General features: G+C 45.1%; 2 protein-coding genes across 10 annotated transcripts in view; one reads left to right on the plus strand and one right to left on the minus strand.

The window, feature by feature from the left end:
• The window catches only part of LOC147021988 (uncharacterized), a 159,149-nt gene extending 147,297 nt beyond the window's left edge, over positions 1-11,852 (plus strand). Inside the window, exons 2-3 of one of the 2 annotated variants that reach the window (XR_015061029.1) lie at positions 10,347-10,582; positions 11,595-11,852. Coding sequence is in view for 1 of the 2 variants with exons in the window: in XM_085892495.1 (XP_085748621.1) it covers positions 10,347-10,370 (24 nt within the window). In the remaining variant the exon portion in view is untranslated. Of the gene's footprint in view, positions 1-10,346; positions 10,583-11,594 lie in introns of those variants that run through there. The other variant, XM_085892495.1, reaches the window with a different exon arrangement.
• Positions 1-23,821, minus strand: part of PCIF1 (phosphorylated CTD interacting factor 1) — a 113,372-nt gene that overhangs the window by 32,810 nt on the left and 56,741 nt on the right. For all 8 annotated transcript variants that reach the window (XR_015061028.1, XM_085892493.1, XM_085892492.1 and 5 more), the window contains 3 exons: positions 10,384-10,500; positions 10,007-10,125; positions 9,665-9,819 (listed from right to left, as the gene is read on the minus strand). Coding sequence is in view for 7 of the 8 variants with exons in the window: in XM_085892493.1 (XP_085748619.1) it covers positions 9,665-9,819; positions 10,007-10,125; positions 10,384-10,500 (391 nt within the window). In the remaining variant the exon portion in view is untranslated. The remainder of the gene's footprint in view (positions 1-9,664; positions 9,820-10,006; positions 10,126-10,383; positions 10,501-23,821) is intronic.

A 23,821-nucleotide genomic window follows, 5' to 3' on the forward strand; every position in this document is an offset into this window, starting at 1 on the left:
GAATAGCCCCATGGGGGACTGATGATTATTTCCCCACCAGGCATGGTGAAAATGAGGAATTAGGGAGAAGGGGCCATGGCCCCCCCTTCCTGAAGTGGTACAGTTATGAGGAGCACAACTTCAGTTAATGGAATGATCCTTGTGTTTCATGACGTTTGGGCTGAATCTGGCTATCAATTTGAGAAGATTTTAAAATAAATGACCTGAATTTGAGGCAAAACCCCTCTTTTCAGCCTCTTATAGGGGCAGAACCAGATGGGGAGCACAACCACATGAGGCCTTACTGTTGTGATGTATCAGACCAAATTTGGTCCATATCAGTCATGTAGTTGTGGAGAATAAGATGATTTAGTGAAAATGGGGGATTCGTGGAGGGGCCCGTGGCCCACTTTCCAGGGGAGATACGGCCATGAGCACAACTTGAGGTTAGAGCATGGTCCCGATGCCTCGTGGTGAGTTTGGTCTGCATCTGTCTGGTGGTTTCTGAGAAGATTGTTCAATAAAATACCAATATTTGGGGCAAAACCACTCTTTCACCTCCTTTATAAAGGGCGCATCTGGATGGGGAGCACAAGTCTGTGAAAATTTGATCCATATCAATAGGGGTGGTTTGTGAGAAGATGTTTTTGTCAAATGTTAACGTAAGTATGCTTGTCTGTACGTACGGCCAGCCGGCCTGGCACCGGGACCAACTTTATTAGCTCATTTCGGAGAAATAACTTTAAACGCCTCCAAGTCACACATATTCTGTTTCTCATCAACATAAATGAGTTATTTTCTTTCCTGGAGAAAAAACAAAACAAAACCATTCCCCCGCGCCCCCCCCCCACGCTGGCCCCTCTCTACAAGACCGGGGCTCATGGAAGAGCAAGGATTAAGTGGCAGTTGGTTCGTCGGGTAAACAATTGAGCATGGCCAGCATGGGAATGAATAAACAGAAGACAAGAAAGAGAGAGAGAGGAGGGTAGGAAACACAAATCAGCAAATAAGAGTGTACTGTTGGGTTACGAAGGGTTAACAGGTGTAATAAAGATCAAGGGTCAGGATGGGGGATGATCTAAGGTAGCAGTGCACTGTCTACTTGAAGCCATGGAAGAAAGAGTGGGAAAGAACGACCTCTCGGCCGTTGGAAGGCAGTTCCACAGATGGAAAAAGAGAGGAACAAATGAGTTGAAGTGTGAAGACAGTCTGGATTTTGAAAGTTTATCCAGAAAGGGGTTACTGGAGGAACACGTGCATCCTGAAGGAGCATGGAAAGGATTGGAGCACTGAAAGCAAAGGGAGAAATATTGGAGAAGAGGCAGTAAAATAATGAGAGACCACTGACCCGCCTGTGATGCGAGAGAAACAGACCTTGTGCTTTGGCCTCATCATGGCAGATTCCACAGAATCCAGGAGACAGATGTGATGCTGGGCCCCCAGACCATAGGGGAGAGCAGTACTCCATTGAGCTATGGACAACTGACTTTACTTCATTGCTGTGACATACAGGCTGTGCTGTATCTACCGTCATCGCCAAAAATATTGGTATCCCTCCACTTTTTTCAACCAACTCACAATTTTCTCGAAAAAATAAGTTGAAATTGACAAAAGCATTTTGTCTCCACAATTCGTCGTTTCACTGTTAATAGGACAGAACCTTTGTTTTTGATTTAGAACTTAATACATCCTGACCCCGACATTCGCAGGTTCCGCGTATTCGTGGTTGATAATTTGCGACATGCTCCTACATTTGTGGGAAATGGGTGTATAGGCTCAGAATTGCTGGTCCACACACCTACCGGAAGTAAAAAATAATTCACCAGTTCTGTCAAGTCATGGCAGACTTCTCATGACATTCATGATCAGATTTCTCCAAATATCTCTATCCTGCACTGTTTTTTATTTTAATACATGGTCAAGGCTCATGGAAGAGCTAGGAGACAGAACAGGACATAACATAACAAAGGGAACAGCAGAGGAAAGGGGAAATGCCAATAGCAGGGCAGTGGGAGAAGGTAGATGGAGAGAGACAGAAAAGGGATGCAGGTAATGATGAGTGGTAGGGGAGAACACAAGGGGTGAACAAGATGGATAGATAAGCAAAATTTTAGGAAGGGTGGGGGTGATTTAATGGCTATAGGAAATATCATGGCTTTGGATGGAGGATGACCTGAGATGGTGGTGAACAGGTGTCTTGAGATGACATGATAGTGGTGAACATGAGATTGAAGAGAGAATGGAAGGCAGTTCCACAGATAGGCAAAGAGAGGAAAATGAGTGGAGGTAACCAGTGGTTCTGGATTTAATCAGTTCAAGTCAGAGGGGGTTTGCTGGTGGACCGCATGTGTCCTGCAGATACTTGGGGGGGGGGGCGGAGGTCGATAGAGCAAAGAGAAGGCAGAGGGTGCGAGACCAGAAATGAGACGGAAAAGGACAGAGACCACGAACCAGCCGGCAATGGCAATGAGATTGTCCAATAGACTCAGCTTCATCGCAAGAGATTTCAGTGATCTTGAAAGCCTTGGTTTCATTAAGCTGAGCAAGATGTGAGGCAGGGGAGCCAGTCCAGAGGGGAGAGCAGTACTCCATCAAGCTGCGGATGAAAGCCTTGTTGGTGGATAGGAGCTCAGGTGTGCCAAGGAAGGACTTTGCACGACGGAGAATTCCCAGTCTGGCTTTGGAGGTCAACTTTGAAATGTAGCTTGCCCAAGAGAGATCATGGCTGAGAATGAGACCCAAGAGTTTGAGTGAATGAACCTTTGAGACGGTTGTTGAGAAACCAGATAGGAGGGTTTGCAGAATGGCCCTTTCGGAGAGAAAGAGACAGACAGACACAGACACGGAGACAGACACAGAGACAGAGAAAGATTTCTCAGGATTGAAAGAAATGTCCAAGTGTTGGACCAATTTGTGGTTTTGTCAAGGTTTGAAGAAAAGGAGGAAGCTGCTGCCTGTCTGTCTGTCAGAAGGATGAGGGATGTCATAGCAGAGTGTGGAGTCATCAGCAAAGAGATAGAGGATTTTCCAGAGTAAGTGAGATCACTGATGAAGATAAGGAATGGGGTTGGGATTTCTGAAGCTCTGGCAGAGATAGCTTGGTTTATCCCTACAGCATTCACCCCTTCCATCCAGCATATACAGTGCCTATAGAAAGTCTGCACCCCCTTTCAAATTTTTCACCTTTTGTTGGCTTACAACCTGGAATGAAATTGCATTAAATCGGACTTTTTCCACCTTTATTTACACATCATAACCCGCAACTTCCAAGTGAAAGGCTCAACCATGAGCACCAGGGAGCTTTCAAAAGACCTCTAGGATAAAATTGTGGAACTGCACAGATCAGTGGATGGATATAAAATATTTCAAAGGCCTTGAATATCCCTTAGAGCACAGTCAAGACAATCATTCAGGAGAGGAAGGCATATGATACCACCAAGACCCAACCGAGATCAGGCCGTCCCTCCAAACTGGATGACCAAAGCAAGGAGGAAACTGATCGGAGAGGCCACCAAGAGGTTAATGGTAACTTAGAAAGAGCTATCTGCTTTTATGGCAAAGACTGGTCACTGTGTGCATGTGACAACAATATCCAAAGCACTCCATAAGTCTGGCCTGTATGGTAGGGTGGAAAGAAGGAAGCCATTAGTAAAACAGCCTACCTTGAGTCCCTTTTGAGGTATGCAAAAAACCACTCCGAAGATTCTGAAGCCATGTGGCAAAAAGTTTTGTGGTCTGACGAAACCAAGATGGAACTTTTTGGCCTAAATGCAAAACGTTACATTTGGCACAAACCCAACACAGCACATCACCAAAAGAACACCATCCCTATTGTGAAGCATTGTGGTAGCAGCGTCCTGTTTGAGATGTTTCTCATCAGCAGGGACTGGAGCACTTGTCAGGATAGAAAGGAAAATAGATGGAGAAAAACACAGAAATATCCTCAAGGAAAACCTGTTGCCCCCTGCAAGAAAGCTGAAATTGGGATGGAAGTTCACCTTTCAGCACGGCAACAACCCGAAGCACACAGCCAGAGCTACACTGGAGTGGCTAAGGCACAAAAAGATACGTGTCCTTGAGTGGCCCAGTCAGAACCCCGACCTAAATCCAATCGAAAATCTGTGGCATGACTTGAAGATCACTGTCCATCAACACTCCCCACAGAACTTGACTGAGCTTGAAGTGTTGTGCAGAAGAATGGGCAAATATTTCCCAATTAAGGTGTGCAAAGTTGGTAGAGACCTATCCCAACACTCACAGCTGTAATTGCTGTCAAAGGTGCTTCCACCAAGTATTAACTCAGGGGGTGGACACTTATCCAACCAAGATATTCTAGTTTTGTATCTTTAACTTATTTTCTGAAATTTGTAGAATTTGTTTTTCACTTGGAAGTTGTGGGTGACGATATGTAAATAAAGGTGGAAAAAGTCTGATTTAATGTAATTTAATTCCAGGCTACAGGTCAACAAAAGATGAAAATTTTGAAAGGGGGTGTAGACTTTCTGTAGGCACTGTATGTCTGTCTTCTTCTTCTTCTTCTTCTTCTTCTTCTTCTTCTTCCGCTTCACCCTACCCAGCATGGTTGACTTCTCCAGACTTTCCTTTCTACAAGCATGGTGAGTCCATAGTACAAGTTTCTGTTTTAGCAGCAGCTCTTCTTATGTACATGGTGGTCTGAGTTGTTTAAGCAATGATTTGTTTGTTCTACTTGCAGTCCATGGAATTTTTAACATTCATGTCCAACACCACATTCCAAAACTGTCAATCCTCTTCCTTTTACACTGTCTATGACTCCCATCCATACATTGCAACTGGAAATACCAAAGCATTCACCAACCTCCTCGTGGTGTTCTCCCTAACTCACCTTCTGTTAATTTATCCCCAACATTTTCCACTCACTTCAAACTTGGAACCCAGGAAGATGAAACTTTCCACGATTTCCTCGTGATCGTATCCCAACCTTAACACATCGATCTTCTCGAGTGGAAAAATGGGTGTTTATAAGCATTGCAATGTATCCAGCAAGTTGTAGGTACAATGATCAGCCATTCGATAATATGAGTGAGGAAAGTGGGAAGAAAAAAAAAAAACCTTTATCGTTAAGAAATTGATGCAGCTTGTTCTAAGTCAAGGCATGGTTCAGCAGGCCAAAAAACATGGCGGCTTCAGACCCCATCGAGGTAACCCAGGATGTTCCTTAAGACCCCATCGAGAGCGAGATGGCCGAGGATGTGCCTGATAACCTGCCTTATTTCACTTTATCCTTTACCTTCAAAAGGGGTTTAATTAACCCAAACACACAATTTTCACTTCCACTTTCTTGGCATTCCCTTAGCTTACATGCAAAGTTTCAGGCTGCTAGGTTTCATGGTTTTGGAGTTATGGAGGAGACACACACAGACATTATATTCATATGAATTGAGCAAGTGTTTGCGATTATGTAGGAATGTCTGCTCTTCAACCATTGGTTGGACAGCTGACCTGACACCAGTCACAATTGCAACCTGAAGTACTTAACCTAAAGTACCCATAGGACGCAAAAGACCACCCCAACCCCCCCCCCCCACAGAGGACCAAAAAGATCCTAAGGACCCAGAAATCCAAGACTCCGAAGACCTAAAAACCCCAAGGACCCACAGACCTTGAGGACCCAAAATACCCTAAGGACTCCAAAAGACCCAGAGGATCCAAATGACCCCAAGAATCCAAAACACCCAAAGGGAATATCTGGGACCCATGGAAATTCTACATAACACACACACACACACACACACACACACACACACACACACACACACACACACACACACACACACACACACACACACACACACACACACACACACACACACACACACACACACACACACACACACACACACACACACACACACTTCTGTCCACCCCCTCCCTCAATCCAACTATGTCATCCCCTCCCGCTTTCTTCTTCAAGTCCTCAACTGTCCCAAACACCAATTACTCAACATCCCTCCCAACCCCAAGTCCTCAATCCCCCCCTTTCCCAACATCTTAATCTGCCTCTTCCAACTTCATGCACCCTCACCCCCAACTCTGTCCTTCCCTCCCCATGTCTTCCTGTTATTAACAATGTTGCACAAAGACACACAGGGAACTTTGGCACATGAGAAGGCCATTCTGCCCATCATGCCTGCGTTGTTCCTGTTTGTTAAGAACAATGTTAAAAGTAAATAAAGACGGAACGTTAAATTCACAATTACTTCCCCCTTTCTTCCCTTATCCAAATTATAAGCAGTGGCTAAATGCACAGTTTTGGTAATGAATACGAGTAAAAGCCGTGATTGTACGCAAGTGTGAGCAAAACAGCAAAAAAGTAGCTTTGTTAACGGGCTGGAGTTATGCTTTGTGGAGAGTGTTACATGCCTCAACCATTCATTTACAGTACAGTATTCCTGCCTTGTTTTCCAGTGCAGTGAGGTGTTTTGAATTATAAGCAGTGGCTACGTGTTTGCTTGATGCACGTAACCCAGGTTATTTTCTTTTTTTGCCTATGCAGAGCTGTCAGTTGCCTATAAACCACCCAAATAAAGGTATGCGTCAGAAGAACGTGTTGCATGTGTGGAACACGATCACCCGTTGGGTGGGTACTCTGATAGTATTAATCATAACTAGAAAGAGCAATCAAAGATTGTAGACCTGGCCAGGAATTTGTTTTGCATGATGTTTGTGTGGTTTTATAGACACTCACATTTACATTGTACCGTACAAGCTTTATAGATGTACTTGCATTCTAATTATACATACTTTATAGAGGGACTTGGTTGAAAAAAAGGATAACGTGTAAATTGTGGTCTACATTGGTGCAATCTGTGTTGACAAACAAACAAAAGGACAAACAGACACAAATGCAATGCCCTCTCCTCTGGCGAGGGTAATAATATTGTTGTGGTTGACGAAATTCGCAAACCACCATTCAGGTCCCTTAGGTGAGATATCTCTGTAAGTATATGTGTAGTTAGGCCCAAACCCGTTGTTTAGAGGGAATAAATGTCATTCATGCGGGCTGCGACCCTTTTAGATAGCCGTTTTTCTTTTACTATCTTTATTTTGGACCAGCCGCCATTACCGCCATTACTACCACCACCCACCACGTCTCAACAGCCATCACACAACAACCACCAGCCGCAACGCCGCTTCACAACAACAAAAACAACGCCAACAGTCACGACCTTTACCGTCACATCTCGCTCTCGCAACCATCGCATCGCCGCCATTTCCGCGCCGCTTGTGGGCACCGATACTGGACTCGTGCAGGGCGCGCACCGAGCAGGGGTGCAAAAGCGCCGGCCTTTCCGAAGAAAACGGATCAAAAACGACTCACGCCCACTTCTGTTCCGTCCTATCGGCGAGCGTGGGGCGATTTGGCCCCGCCTCCAGGCGCGTTGGAGTAATATCGCTATATGCAAATTCATGGATCAAAAAGCATTCACGCCCACTTTTCCTCGGTCCAATGGGGAGCCAGTTAGAGGTGAAGGATCGGAGGTAAAGGGTCGAAGGTGAAGGAGCGAGGCCACGGGGCATATAAGGGGCTGCGTTCGTCAGTCAAGGCAGTTAAGAGTTCGGAGGGGAGAGAGTGAAGAGTTCGGAGGGGAGAGAGTGAAGAGTTCGGAGGGGAGAGAGTGAAGAGTTCGGAGGGGAGGCAGTTAAGAGTTCGGAGGGGAGGCAGTTAAGAGTTCGGAGGGGAGAGAGTGAAGAGTTCGGAGCCAGTGAAGAGTTGGGGCGAGTCAAGAGAGGAGACGGAGAGGGCGGTTGGACGGAGCTGTGGAGAGGTGGCGGCGGCGAAGGCGGTCGTGGGGGTGCTCGTGTCGGAGTCGGGGAGCTGCGGAGGGAGAGGCCGGCGGCGCGACCGAGGTCGTGGTGGAGACGCTCGTCACGGGACCCGAGACAGGGAGATATCCACCCCCCCCCCCGAGCATCAACAACCCCCTCCTGTTTCCCCCCCGTGCTGAGATAGTGCGAGAAGGGGGCCCCGTTCCCACCCCATACCAGGCAGTCCCAGCGAGGCCCGCGGAGTCGGGGCGCCAGCGCCATCTTGCGGCTCATCATCAGACGGGTAGGCCCGACGCGGTCTCGGCCCCAGGCCCGCCTACCCCCCTCATCCTTGAGGGTGGTCCTTTTCTTTTGCTTTGGGTATATGTGTTGTCGGCGCCGTCTGTGAAGTAAAACTGTATAAGTGTTGCCGTGTGCTCGGTAGTCGGTTAGATCTGCATTGTTGCATTTGCTTTTTGTGTATTATTGTGTTTCTTCTTCTTTTACATTTGCTTTTGGTGTAATTGTATATGTGTGCTTTCCGTTCATCGCGAAATAAATGTGCTTCATGTTGAACTGTTTTCCCGTTTCGCTTCGTCTTTTCCTCTATTGAATCTCCATCTTACTTCACGTAAAGGGTTGGTCGTGGGCTAAAAAGCCCGATAATTAATCGAACCGTTGAGGCCGACGATAACACCGCTCGGTTATCCCGATAGTACGGAACGGGTCGCTTAAAGTGGCCCGTGTCCGAAGTCGACCTGCGGCGAGGTGCGATCGCCTGGTCTACCCTCCGTGTGGGTACTTAGGTAGGTCGAATTTGGCGAGCAACCCTATCCCACGCGGGGGGCCGATTGGCACGATCGTGGTGAGGCCGAAAGGTCCACCCGTGACTAGTTCCCGGCGTTAGTCCGAGAGGGTCACGACTGGATTGTCCGTCCGGTGGGCGACGTGCCGCGATTCGAGTTACGTGGCCGTTCGCACGCCGGCGGGCGCGAATCCGCAACAATATTAACACGAAGGCTGGCAGGATGGCCGAGAGATACGCACACTCACCTCTAAGCTGTCCAGCCTGGGTTAAAATCTCAGCCCAGCTATGAATTGCCATCCTGGTGCTTCAGAGACTGGGCGATTCATCAATGTGTGCACCATCCCTCCAATAGACGTTAAATTTAGCGTCCTGTCTGCTGGCATTAGTTGGTGAACCTTAAAGATCCCACGGTGTCCTTCGCATGGAGTCAGCAAGCTCTCGCAAGCACCATGAACAATTTCCAAAATCCTGCCATAACCTTAGTCGAACGTCAGGCCTGGACAGCAGGTCTGTGAAAGACTTTGGCCAAGATTCCCCCAGCCAACCCTACAAGAATGTAGGAATGATTGTGGGCATAAAAAAAGAAGAATACTAACAAACCACCCATTGCATGGTGCGAAAGTGCACAAACACATGACCCTACCTCCCTGGACTCTCCCGTGGTGAGTTGTTGTTTCTCGTCAATTAAACAAGGAATAAGTGAGCAGCACGAGGTCTTTGATGAGAAGTCCAAGCTCAGCCGCTCTCCTGGCCAAGGGAACAAAGCTCCACTGCTCAACTTTTGTTGAAGGATATTTTCATTTTCAGACATTTATGGACAGTTTTGCCTATTCTTTTTTGGAATCGTGGCTTTGAGTTACATCAGATTGGCAAATTTCAACTCGGTAGCCCACCTAAAAAGTTCTAAACGTTTGTATCAGTGAGTGAGTGAGAGCTTGATAAGTTTATTATAAATGTCTGCCGGCTCCTTCAGGTTTGATCTACTTATACAAAATGACAAGATTAAACTCTCCGCTGCAACAGAGACCACTGCATAATGTAAATAAATGTGAGTTTTCATCAATTAACACAATCAGGGCCAGAACACACCTTCTCGCTGCTGACATAATTCCTGGTAGTGCTGTCGCAAGCGTGCTGTCAGCTGGGCACGACACAGCTCCGCTTCCGGATGTGGTGGAAAAAGCAGGTAAGACGGCATCTCTCGAGCAACCACATTCGACGGGACCTCCAGATTCCAGAAGACTCTGGAAAAAAAAAAGGATAAAAAGCATGAGGAAAGCAACACAAGCCCAGCACTACTTTCATCTTTAAGATAGCAAATAATTGTTTATTAAAGAAAGCCTTTGAACTCCAAAATTAAAAGCACATTAAAATTAATCCTGCCAGCATTTTGAAACAAACAGCATTTGCACTTTACACAATGCAACTCACGGGAATGCTACAAGAGGAGCTTTATGTTTGGACGTGGGACTTGCAAAGGGGGCTTCGGTGGTGGCCTTACAGCTACGCGGAGCAGGCGTCACTGGTGTAATAGGGGTCACATCTTCCGACTAATCAGGAACAAGAAAAAAAGGCAATGGAGTAAAGGTTTAGATTTGCATTTGCATTATCATTACAATAACCTCGTAGTAAGCAAAACAGCCACATACATCATGAAGATATGTTTGAGAATCTACAAAACAAACTGCTCTTCTTTGAATTGCTGTAGTAACATATTTCATGCCCCTACATCTCAGTTATCTCATTCTACTCCATCTGCTGTCTCCTCTAGAATTGGGATCTGAGGCAGGCATGAAGACCCATCGTACCCGACCCCTCTTAAGGCCTGCTGTTGGTTCCTCCATAGAGGATCGTTTCCGTGAGGCAGAGTCATCTGTGGTTCCGGGAGATCCTATGGGTGCTGCATTTAGGCCAAGTGGGTCTGACTGCAACAAATGAAAGGGGAGAGTGAGAGGAGCATGACATCAGGCAGGCTGAAGAGGAGAGTTTCAACCCAAACTGAACAAGGCAAGATGTGCAATAATAAATCAAAGGCGATGAAGGCAAATTGTGCATATTTGGAGATTTAACTGTGCATAGATCAGATGACCAGAAATTTTTTTATCAACCTGATTAGCTTAAATAGATGCATTTATGGCATATATTCCATTAGTACCACTCCAAATTGCAAACTTTATCTGATCAGACTAGTTGTTGATCGAACAGACTTGTTGACATTCAACACGAGCTAATGGCATTTCCTCGAATTCACATCTGGTAATTATTCTGGAATAGAGCTTCAAATAAACCTCTTAACAATGATGGAACATGCACATTTTTGAAAATGAGTAATATGAGTAAAAGCCGTGATTGTACGCAAGTGTGTGCAAAACAGCAACAAGCAGCTTTGTTAACGAGCTGGAGTTGTGCTTTGTGCAGGAACATCATTTGGTATCGGGCAAAGGTGCTGGTTTTGGCCTATTTGTTTTGTTTTACATGTCGGTGATGGTCATTCAGCTAATCTTGCCATTTAGGCAAGGATCATACAGAATAACTGACAGCATCGTGCACTCAAATGTTCATCGCAAAATAATTCACGTACGTACAGCATCAGGTTTTTACATCTTCACTCTAATGGGTCTGTCGGTTAAGGTCGGTTTCACATCAGCGGGTTGAAGAAACCAAGGTGGACAATCTGATTATACTCTTTGGAACCACACTTCTGCAATGTGAAGGGCATTCACAAGCAGATCAAAATATTTTTAATTTATTTTAAAGCCAGAAAACTGTGGACAATTGCTGTGCAATGTTCCAGCACCAACCTACACAGAGTGAAGTGAAGGTGTAGCTTCTGGCACTCCACATCCCTTTGACTCTTCCATGAAGCAAATAACAGGATTGCTGACCGTAAATCCGAGTTACAACAGATATATCACCGAGTAGCCATGGAATGTGATGATTAAATCCACCTTTGTGGAGAGGATCCATGGCCACATTGTCAGTGTGTTAACCGCTTGAGAACTGCTGTTAACCACTGCAGGGTGCTGATGCAGAAGTGGGGCTTCAATGACAGTGCTGGTGGAAACGTATGAGACTGAAACATGCAGCCTCAGATGATGAAACATCTTCTCCTCTGTGGACTCCAACCTGAACTATGCATCCTTGCCAACCTCAACACCAACAGCACGACACAGTAAAGGCAAAGCATGCATATAATTATGGAAGCGAAATGTGCGAAGGTACAAAGTACTTTTTCCCTGTAGGTTTGAAATAAATCTACAATAGGGATGTTTTCACATCTTAAGGACATCATATCTTTTGTTACTTTTTTGCTCTGTTACGATTTAATCACGTGCGGGATTTTATAATCAGGTTAGTAAATATCACATCTGCAGTTATGCTCCGATACTCTGGAATTATCTGCCTTTTAAAATCTGCACTGCCCAATCAGTTTTTAAATTTCTTTTCATCTTTCCTTATGATTGCTTTTTTTTTATCTCTACCTTCGTTGGTATCATTTTAAAAGTCTTATTCGCTTTTTATATTTGTCCTCATTTGTAAAACACTGAGATGTTATGTAAATTGAAGGCATGATATACAGTTTATGAAACTGAAACGGCACTTGGTAAAGTGTATACCACCACCAGGCTGAACAGTCAGGTCAGGTCAGGTATGGGAGCATGTGCCAGAACAGCGCGTCGCTGCGTCCACTTTCCGCCGGTACTCCAGGGGCCTCCGTCTGGCCATCCCCCAGGCAGATGCCAGGCAGATGCCAGGCCCATCCCCATCTCCTTGAGATGGTCAACCTGCTGCAACCATGAGGCACGTGGTCGGCCCACTGGCCTCCTCCACTCATGAGACTCCCTCGCTGAGAGAATCTGGTGAGCAGGATCAGCGTCAGGAAAACGAGCCACATGTCCATACAGCCGCAACTGACACTCACGGACTATGCAGGTAACAAATCTCATCTGAGTCTCTCAGCAACCGCTCGTTGGACACAAAATCCGACCAGCGATAGCCAAGGATTCTCTGAAGAGACGAACAGTTTACGTTTTGTATCCCACTGATAGGGTGGATCTGGATCCGGACCTGAACCAAAATCAAATCAGCTTGCTCTCGTCACCGACCCAACTCATCCCCAAAGTTTTGAAATATCGTACACATATCATTTTTGAGCCTATCTCTAAATGGTGAAGAACCATTTAAGAAGTTAAAAAATAGGGGCAATACCCCTGAGTGCTCACCTGGTAAAATAATGATAACGATGAGGAAGTCGACGTCGGATGGAATCAGCAAAATGTACCAATGAACCAATGTTACAGAAAATATCTATTTTGGGGGGCAACCCCCACCCCCAATAAATCCCCTTCGACCAAAATTTTTAAATAGCGTGAACAAACTTTGGAACATCACAGGAGATAAAAGTTGTAAAGTTTCATAAAAATTGTGTGTGTAGTTTCGGAGAAGAAAGCAAATACATATTTTAGGGGGCAACCCCCCCCCCACAAACCCCTTAGATCCCGATTATTTTTAATGCCATGAACAAACTTTTGCACATCACAGGTGATGAAGGTTATGGTGAAGTTTAATCGTAACGGCATGTGTAGTTTCTGAGAGTAAAGCAAATACCTATTTTTGGGACAACCCCGTAGAACCTCTTAGGGCCAGAGTTTTTTTTAATGCCATGAACAAATTTTGGTAGATACAGGGGGATGAAGGTAGTGGTAAAGTTTCGTCGAAATCATGTGTGTAGTTTAAGAGGAGAAGTTGCAAGTATTTGTGGACGGACGGACGGATGATGCGCCCTCCCATAAGCTCCCCGGAACTACGTTCCAGGTGCGCTTAAAGTGATAGTGTCCGGATCCGAATCTTCACAAAAATCCTACTAATCGTTTGAATTGGTCAGTCATTGACAGCAATACAAATTTATATGAAGGACCCGAGGCATCAAAAAGCTACGTCCAGTCAAAGCTGTAGTATTTGGCACCCATGGGACTTTGCTAAACTGGTTTATCAAATATGCTGGGTCCCAATATGTTACATAGAATGCTACAAAAGAGCAACTTATGAAACTTTGCCTGTGAAAAAATAGACTAAACAATAACATTATTAGAGTACAGGACAGTATGAAGATAATTACCAATGAATTATGCAAAACAATAATGTACCTGTATTATAAAATATAAGCTAGTCTTTTGAGGTTGATGGACAATATAAATTGTCAACGTCCACTTTCTCACTCATTGTTGGGCTCATAATCTTGTTGAACTCTCGAGGCTTTCTTGAACTATTTCCTTATGTCAGACTGTTGCATTTGTTGTATTGTCTCTTCCTCATGAAATGTTTTTTATGAGGTGCAGCTGCATCACTTCCTGGTTGTTGTAAGCCTTCTGCCTTTAATCAAACTTCACAAATGTGTGAAGACCTTTATCATGGGTGTGTTTCAGGGTGTATCGATCAGCTTGCGATCACTTGCCAAGCCAGCCGTTCCTTATCATCCGTTTCGTTGGAGTGCTTCCTCGAATGCACACCACAGCATTAGCCAAAGTGATATATTCAGTGGAAAAGTCTTCTTTTCTCAGTCATCTTCTTGTTGTTGAACTTCCTTCTGTGGAATAACAACACAGTCGATGATTTCGGATTCGGTCACAATATGGTCCACTTCACACCACTCTTCAATTTTGGCTTCGGTCAATCTTTGAAGTGGATTATCGTCACTCGCTTGTGTCACCATACTGGAAATGCAATGGATCGTGATCTGCAGATTTTTGTTCTGAAACATCAAGTTGCCGTATCCCACGTTTCAGCTTGAAACAAGCCAGCCAGCAATTAAAAAAGGCATATTGATCAGTCAATCCCATCAGGTCAGGTATGGGAGCATGTGCCAGAACAGCACGTCGCTGCGTCCACTTTCCGCCGGTACTCCAGGGGCCTCCGTCTGGCCATCCCCCAGGCAGATGCCAGGCCCATCCCCATCTCCTTGAGATGGTCAACCTGCTGCAACCATGAGGCACGTGGTCGGCCCACTGGCCTCCTCCACTCATGAGACTCCCTCGCTGAGAGAATCTGGTGAGCAGGATCAGCGTCAGGAAAACGAGCCACATGTCCATACAGCCGCAACTGACGCTCACGGACTATGCAGGTAACAAATCTCATCCGAGTCTCTCTCAGCAACCGCTCGTTGGACACAAAATCCGACCAGCGATAGCCAAGGATTCTCCGAAGAGCTCTGGTACCAAAGGAATTAAGTCTCCATCTCAGATCCTTGGTCAGAGTCCAAGTCTCGCACCCATAGAGCAAGACTGGAAGTACCAAGGACCTGAAGACTCGGACTTTCGTCCTCCCGCACAGGTACCGGCAGCGCCACACCCCATGATCCAGTGAATCCATGACTCCCCAGGCCCGACCCAGACGTCTATTGACCTCTGACTCGCAGCCAGCAGAGACATGAATATCACTGCCAAGGTTAGTGAATCTCTCCACGACCTCAACATCCTCACCACAAACAGACACAGACAGGACAGCAGCATCCAAGATGTCACCGAAAGCCTGGATCTTAGTTTTGACCCAAGAAACCCGTAATCCCAACGGCTCCGACTCCTCATTCAGCACCTCGAGGGCCCCCAAGAGGATGTCTAAAGTCTCCGCAAAGATGACTGCATCATCTGCAAAATCAAGGTCCGAGATCTTGACATTGCCAAACGATGCACCGCAACTTGATCTCTCCGACATCCTCCCTTTCATCCAGTCCATACAAGTGCTGAAAAGTGTGGGGGCAAGTACACATCCCTGACGAACTCCAGTAACAACTGGAAATAAGTCAGAGATGGTACCACCACACTTCACAGCACTCTCAGTACCAGAGTAGAGTTCAGACATCAGATCGATCAGTTTTGGTGGCACCCCACGAAGACCAAGAATCCTCCAGAGGACATCCCGATTCACTGAATCGAAAGCTTTACAGAGATCAACATAGGCTGCAAGCAGCCCCTGCCGAAACTCTCGTCTGCATTCGGTGAGGACACGAAGTGCAAGGATACGGTCAATCGTTGACCTCTTTGGTGTAAAGCCTGACTGCTCTGGACGCTGGTGCTCAAGCAGATGGTGGCGAACCCTATAAAGAATTATCCGAGCAAAGACCTTGCCCGGCACTGAGAGCAGCGTCACCCCTCGGTAGTTGTTGCAGTCTTGGCGATCACCCTTCCCTTTCCAGAGAGGGACAACAAGGCCCCTCTTCCAGTCAGTTGGGATGATGCCTGTGTTCCAGGCAGAGCACAAAACTGCATGCAACGACACGAGTGCAGCATTTCCACCAGCCTTGAGAAGTTCAGCATGGATGCCACAGATCCCTGGAGCTTTGCCCCGTTTCAACTGGTTCACCGCAGCCCGTGTTTCCACAAGCGAAGGTGGACCACAGTTGATTCGAGGGTCAGCAACAGGGATTGTAACACCCTTGACGTCCAACTCGACAGCTGGGGGATCAGCCTGGTACAACCGCTCAAAGTAACCGGCCCAGCGGGCCTTCACTTCAGACTCCTCTGTCAAGAGCTTACCACTCTCTGCTCGAACGGCAGTGCTCCGCGCATTACGTTCATCCAAGCCCATCCCTCGAATTCCCCTGTAAGCGGGACGAGAATCACCTGTCCACAGGTGAACGCTCCCTCCGAACGCTTGAGAGCAAACCATTCATACAGAACTTTATCTCGCTGCTCCATCTTTGGCTTGTGTAGAGTAACGGCACTTGTCAGCAGCTTTGTCTGTCTGACTTGGTGTAAAATTCCAGTAACTTGTCCTTCTGGGCCTTGATGTCTCCTACATACATAAATCTTCTGGTTGATTGTGAGACAAATCATCTTCCTCTTCCCAACAGTACTGCTCGACGGGGTAACGGAAGCCTTGATGCTATGGAAGGCGAACTTCTTCTTCCCCCGAGTTTTCACTTATAAGTTCCAACCAAGATTTGGGATCATGTAATTGGTCGTTGGGAAGAGAGAGCCGGATGCATCATGTCGACGATGAGGACATGCATTTGTTCCTGTTTTTTGGAACATTGAACCTTGATTCAGAAAACGTCACCAAGGGTTTTCAAAAGCAAGGAATGAATGCTTGACATTTTGAGAAGCCAAGATATTTTTGTGGCACCTCGGATGGTATGGATTTATGACGGATGAATGCAGCTCTTGAACCATGAGGCTGCGACGGAAGGTTGTCGAGAGAAAAACCTCGCTTTCACAGCTGAAGCCAGGTCGACTCTGTATCATGTATTTTTTTCTCCCTGTTTTGATGGGGTAAAAGTCGGTGAGTCAGCTGTGTGGTCATGTGTAAACAACTTAATTGAGATCCCTTGCGTGCTGGTTGGTAGAATGTGCTAGTATGTAAAGTGCTGGATAACACAGCATTTACTGTGTAATCAAACAGTTCCAAATGGAGCACCTTGACACCATTCGAGCATTAAAATTGCATCACATGTGACAATAAATGCGATTTGTTGCTCCCAGCTTGCCAGCTCAATGATGGAAGATACCATTTGCATTTTTGCCATCTCCATCCCAACCCCGTTGAAAATCCCGTGTGGGCAAGGGCAACATCCAAGTCGAATGAAAGGTTAATCCTTGGCGCACACACCCAAACTGTCGACCAAGTTTTGTCAGAATGTGTCGACAACGTTTTGAGATATTGTGCTTATATATTGTTTTGGCCCCACAGGTAGTGGACAAAAAAATGGAAACAACTGCGTAAATGAGGGACATCACATATTGAAAGCAACAGCTTCCACACAAGTGTGGCGCAGATATTAATTAAGCAAATAACATCCCAACATGCTTAAGGTTATGTATAAAAATGCTGCAGAGGCCTGGTTGCCTATAAGTTGGCTGCAGGAGGAGACCATGGTGACTTTGAAAGAGGGGTGATTGTTGGGTTGCTTTTGGCAAGAGCTTCAGTGACAGACAGCTCAACTTGCAGATGTTTCACGAGCAAGTGTCGAATGTGATGTCAGCATGGAACTCCGAGTGAAAGACATAATCAACAAAGGGCAACAGTGGGCGGAAGCAAATACTCCAGGATCGGGATATCCGTGCCCTAATTTGAAGTGCAAGGCAGAACAGGCGAGCAACTGCATGTCAATTGAATGTAAACTTCAACCTGGGGCGCGAGCAGCCCTGTTTCTTCAAAAACAGTCTGTCGAGAACTCCATAGAGCGAGATACCTTAGTAGGGTTGCAGTGCACAAACTGCTCATCACACTTGGCAATGCACGTTTTTGAGTCCAGTGGTGGAAAGAGCACAGGCAATGGAATCCCTAGCAGTGGACAAATGTGATATGGTCAGATGAATCATCCTTCACCAAGTTCTCGACAAACGGACAAGTGCCCATGTGGAACCAACCTAAAGAACTCTACAACACTGAGTGCATGGCTCCAAAAGTGAAGGGTTCCAGTGGTTCTGTAATGTCGTGGGGAACATTTTCCTGGGATGGTTTGGTGCCATCAATCCATTCGAAGGCAAGGTCAATGCCAATTGCTACTTAAGGGTACTGCGTAATCATCTTCACCCCATGTGACAGCATTTCTTTCCTGTGGGAGGGATGGCTTCCGGGATGACAATGCCTCCATCAACAGAGCACGTGTGGTTGCCCAATGGTTTGATGAGCATGGCACTGATGTTATCCATATGTCATGGCCTTCTCAGTCACCAAATCGAGCATTTATGGGATATGCTGGAACGACACCCGAGATAGCATTTTCCACTTCCATCAAACAGGTGTGAGTTTATTGACCTTCTCGTGGAAGAATGGTGCCACATCCCTCCTGCAGAATTCCAGACGGTGGTGGACTATGCCATGGTGCATACAGGCCGTAATGGCTGCACGTGGTGGCCCAACGCCCTATTAAGTGACTTTGTTGGTGTTTCCATTTTATTTTCATCAACTGCTTGAATCTCTCAATGGTAAGAATCTCTTTTTAAATTTTTAGTTTCTGGATCTTCACCAAAATCTAATCAATTTGTCCTTGTCACACACCCAACCTGTCCACCAATTTCATCCAAATGCATTCATAACTTTTTAAGTATCATGCTGAAATATTGTTTTTGGCCCCCTCTCTCAATGGTGAAGAATCACTTTTTAAATTTTTTTTTTTTAATTCTCGTATCCAGATCCAGATCTTCACCATAATCTAATCAATTAGTCCTTGTTGCACACCCAACCTGTCCAACACGTTTCGTCCGAATTCATCCATAACTTGTTGAGATATCCTGCTCACAGCCAGACAGACAAACGGGTGAAAACATGACCTCTATACAGTATCCACCTTCATTGGCAGAGGTAATAAATTTAAGTTGAACCCTTTTACTTGCAGCGTTTTGTTTACTTCCATTTTCTTTCTCCCTGGTCATTTATTCCCTTGCTTATATTGTGTCCTAGAAATGCCCCATGCACCGCTGCTCAACCGCCAGTTGATACACAATCACCATGCTCTTCCACGAGCCTCGATATTGAAGAGAAAATAAACCAAGAAACAAGAGAGAGCTACAGCAGATGAAGATGCCGGGCTTTCCCACACTTTCTTAAATACATGTATGCTGAATAAAAGTAGGTGTATGAAACTCTTCAATGTTGATGGAATGGGGACCACGTAGGCCCCAGGCTGCTGGAGGTATCAAGACACTCTTGTGGTTTCTCAGCCATTTTCAGCAACAAAATGCATGTTTCAAACCCTTGATATGTTTGTGGAAGACGAAAGGCAAAGGGGGGGGGGGGGTGAGTGAGGGGGGATGTGGGTTAGACATGACCATAGAACAGATAGAAATGTAGAGTAGCACGGTTCATGTATGAATAGCTAGTCCAACTCAATGTAGTAAGTAGGGACACATCAGCTTAAGGATTGTCTTGTTTGAATGTGCACCATCCAGGGGATGGTGTGTAGTAATGATTAATTATAGATTATGGTTAAGGAATTGAATGTATAACCCCTTTGTCATGTCCCACCAGGTGGAATTTGGTGGCCTTTGGGGTGCTGCCAGGCAAGGGAGAGAGGGTGGTGGAGCTACGGACGCTCCAAGGGGCAGAGCGAGTCCAGAGAGAGACAGGGGAGGAGCCTGAATTGCACGGGTGCCGTGCTTCTGAGAGGATCATGGTCTAAGGGGAGCCTGGGAGAAAGAAGGCTGAGGAATGCTTACAATCTGAGGAGAGCCAGGAAGAAAGACAGTTCTGAGGAGAGCTGACTGAGGGGCTCGTGGAGGAGATCACCCTGCCTGCCTGCCTGTTTCGTTGTGCCTGCAGCATCCTCTCATCGGCTGCTCGTCAACCAGCCGCGGAAGCCACGCGGTTTTTGTTTACTTTCCCCGTCTGTAATTAAATCTGGCGTGTGGCGCCATAAGTTTTCTCATCGTATACAAGTATTTATTATAGATTACGTGTTCCCACTTTCTTTCCCACCTCCACCTGCCGTCGTCTCCTCCGTCGCAATCCCATCCCCTGGGTATCTTGTTTGTGTTATGGGAAATAAACACATTGGTTTAACCAGAGCTAAGGTGCCCGTGTCTCTCCTCACAACTGCGTGCGCATAGTCCACCAAAATACGGAACGTCTCCACAGGAGTTTAAAACGTTCGGTACATCGCCGGATTTTAACCTCCTGCCGCAACAATGTCGATGTTAGTTTAGCCATTGACGCGACAATATTTATTGATGTAACTTCAGAAATGTTATGGTATGTGGACATTACATTTAAATAATTCACTCAATCAAGTATGAATCATTGTCAGAATAGCTTATGCTATTAAATTAATTTCTAGAGCAAATTTATTAGCTCCACCACCAAAGGTGGAAGGAGGTCATTTTCACACGTCTGTCTGTTACTTGACGAAAAAAAATGTTTTGCCAAGTTTGTTGGTCCGCAGCATTTGTCTGTCACACTATTTTATTTTTAATATTTCAATTAATTTTTTAACTTATCTAATAATTAATATTTTTTATAAAGCATTGCAGTGATCTAATCCAAATAATTTTAAAGCAATATATGTATTTGTATATTGTAATCGGTAACAAGAGCGAAAGTGAGCACAATATATGCCCGAACAAGAAGGTATAAACAGAATTGTGCAACTGCATGGAAAACAGCATCCTGGTTGCCATGGCAACCACTTTAGATGACGGACGTATGTCACGACACACCGTCTCCACAGTCTATACCTATGTACCAAATATGAAACGTGAAAGTTGAAAACTTTGAGAGTTAGAGTGCGGACAGGAACGGACGGACGGACAGATAGGTATCACATTATATGCCCCGATATATATATATATATATATATATATATATATATATATATATATATATATATATATATATATATATATATATATATATATATATATATACATATACATATACATATACATATATATACATATACATATACATATAAAAAAATAGTGTGGTAGATAAAAACATTAGAAAGGAAAAAATAACTTGCACCAAAAACTTTAGCATTTTCACGCTCACGCTGACGCCGGGGGTATCGCTATTGCTCTCTGTTCTTCGAACAGGCGAGCTAAAAACAATATACATCACAATATCTCAAAATCTTATGGATGGATTCTGCAGAAACTTTGTGAACAGGTTGCGTGTGTGACGATGACTAACTGGTTAAATTTTGGTGAAGATTCGAATCTGTATATGATACTAAAAATGTTTTTATTCTTCACAATTGAAAAATAGGGCTTAACTGATGTATATCATATCTCAAAAATTTGTGGACGGATTTGAGTGAAACTTGGTGGGCAGGTTGTGAATGGGACGAGGACGAATTTTTTGATTTTTGGTCAAATCCAGATCCAGATCCGAGAATTTTTTAAATTTTCAGAGATTTTCATCATCGAGAGATGCGACAAAAATATGATATGTAGCATGACATTTCAAAAATTTATTGGCCCTGATACGTTCCACTGGATCAGGCATTGTGTGGCAGAGGTATGCACACTACTGAGTGCACTTCTCGTTTGTTCTTTTTGTTTTCTACACTTCCACCTTCACCACATTCCAAAGCAGTAACAAAAACAAGCTGGATACTTTTGCACCACCATAGATCATAGGCCACTTGATTTATTGAAGAAGTTAGTTTTCTCAATCTCAGGTTTTTATTATTCATATACAACAACAAAGCACGATTATTCTATTTGACACAAATGCTCTTCCTTTGATGGCAATCCCAACTAAGAACATTCCCATGAACAGCCCAAGTACAACCACCAAGTTTCAACTCATTTATTCCCACAAACAAACAGACACACAGGTTTCAAGGCATTCCACTACATCGATGATGATTATAGTTTTCATTATACTTTTACAGAGAATTTGCATATTTAAGAATGATTTGTAAAACTTCTGGGAGATCGATTTATTATTTTGCAATAACATACACTTTTCAAATCATTCTGTCCAGTGATGCAGGAATGCATTAGTATATGTTTGATAATTAATTCACTCACTTCTTATGAAAATTCTCAATTTTAACATAAAAGTAAAAATCTAAGTTGGAGGTGGCCATCCCAACTTAGTGGAACGTTACCATGGAGACCCAAAGTATATCCACTACTTTTCAACATATTTTGTCCAGTGGGTTCGGAGTGCATAAAATATAGAGAATGTATGTAAATTAAGTAAAAAATTTTGATTCTCAGGTTTACATAGAGATACTATAACAATACTGTAAATGGCTGAGACTTGTAATACACTCTTCCCACTGGGAGCGGTACTACACAATGCACATTTGGAGATAAATTGCGTCCAAAGCCCTTCTCGAACCCCCACGACTGGATTTTTTTTTATGCCGAAAACTGTCCTGGGAGCACCTGAAGTACAACCACTAAATTTCAGCTCATTCTGTCCATCAGTTCAAGACTGAATACAAGTCAAACCACCAACACACACCACCCATGCAAAATTATACACAGTATGATCATATATATATAGGTGGGGGGGGTTTGAGGGGGGGGTATGCATTCAAAGGGTAATTAGGATGTTTAATTAGGTATGCCATGCTGTTCGAGTGTACCAGGATCTCGATGTAATAAGTAGCAATTCAGTGGTGATAAGTTGGCTAGTAAATGTCCATTTCTTCAAGGGGGAAATGATAATTGTCAGGTAAATAGATAGGGACACGGGATAGGGTAAGTGTGTCTGCGTAAACCCCTTTTAGTAGTCTCGGGAGGCTTACCGTGACGTCACAGGACAGTGCTGCGGATGGCTCCGCCCCGTGATCACGATTGGCGGAAGGCGACGGCGGCGGGCCAATAAACGGCTCGATTGGAAGTGACGAGGACGGGAGCATAAAAGGTTCTGTTCGGGGTCGAAAAGGAAGAGGAAGAAGATCGGTACCGAAAGACTGTTTTGGCGGAGGCTGTTGTGCTGGGAGCATGCTTGTTGTTGCGCTGATTCGGCCCTGGTTTCATCGTGTCTTGTAGCCTTGCTGAGCCTCGTGCCTCACCTTGGTTGGCTCTGGGGTTCTGCTGGCTCGGAGTACGGGGTCGAACGCTGGGCAGACCTGCCTCCCTCTCCTGCTCGCAATTTGGCGCCAGAACTGGTTCCCTGGCGACTGTGAGCGGACTTGGGCCAAGACCAGGAGGTCGACAGCACCACGGTTTCTCCTGCCCCCCTGACGAGAGCAAGGCCAGCTCGTCCGACGCCAATCCAGGGACTGTTGCGTCCACACCACGGTCCAGCCTGACCACCAGAAATAGCTACGTTGTGTGTGTGTGTGTGTGTGTGTGTGTGTGTGTGTGTGTGTGTGTGTGTGTGTGTGTGTGTGTGTGTGTGTGTGTGTGTGTGTGTGTGTGTGTGTGTGTGTGTGTGTGTGTACCTGGCGCCTTAGAAGGTTTGAGATTTGTATATTCTTTGGAATTGTCTGTGTTTTCCCCACGCCCGATCCCACACCATCCCGTCGAATCGCCCCGGATCCCTCTTCTTGCCGAGTCTTGTTATTTCTGGTTAGAGGAATAAACGTTATCAACTCAGTGAAAAGCGACTCGTGCCACCTTCCTCGTCCCGTTTGCGGTAGAGCGATTAGAACCGCCATCTTTGGGTTATAAATAAATAAATAAACCGCCTCCATCGTTTCTCATTCTACATTGGCGGGACTGTTCAAGTCCCGTGGACGTCACAATATATATATATATGTATATGTATATATGTATATATATATATGTATATATATATATGTATATATATATATGTATATATATATATGTATATATATATATGTATATA

Source organism: Eptatretus burgeri, chromosome 8 (genome assembly GCF_056783735.1).
Source record: "Eptatretus burgeri isolate ZD-2024b chromosome 8, Ebu_testis_v1, whole genome shotgun sequence".
Lineage (NCBI taxonomy): Eukaryota > Metazoa > Chordata > Myxini > Myxiniformes > Myxinidae > Eptatretus > Eptatretus burgeri.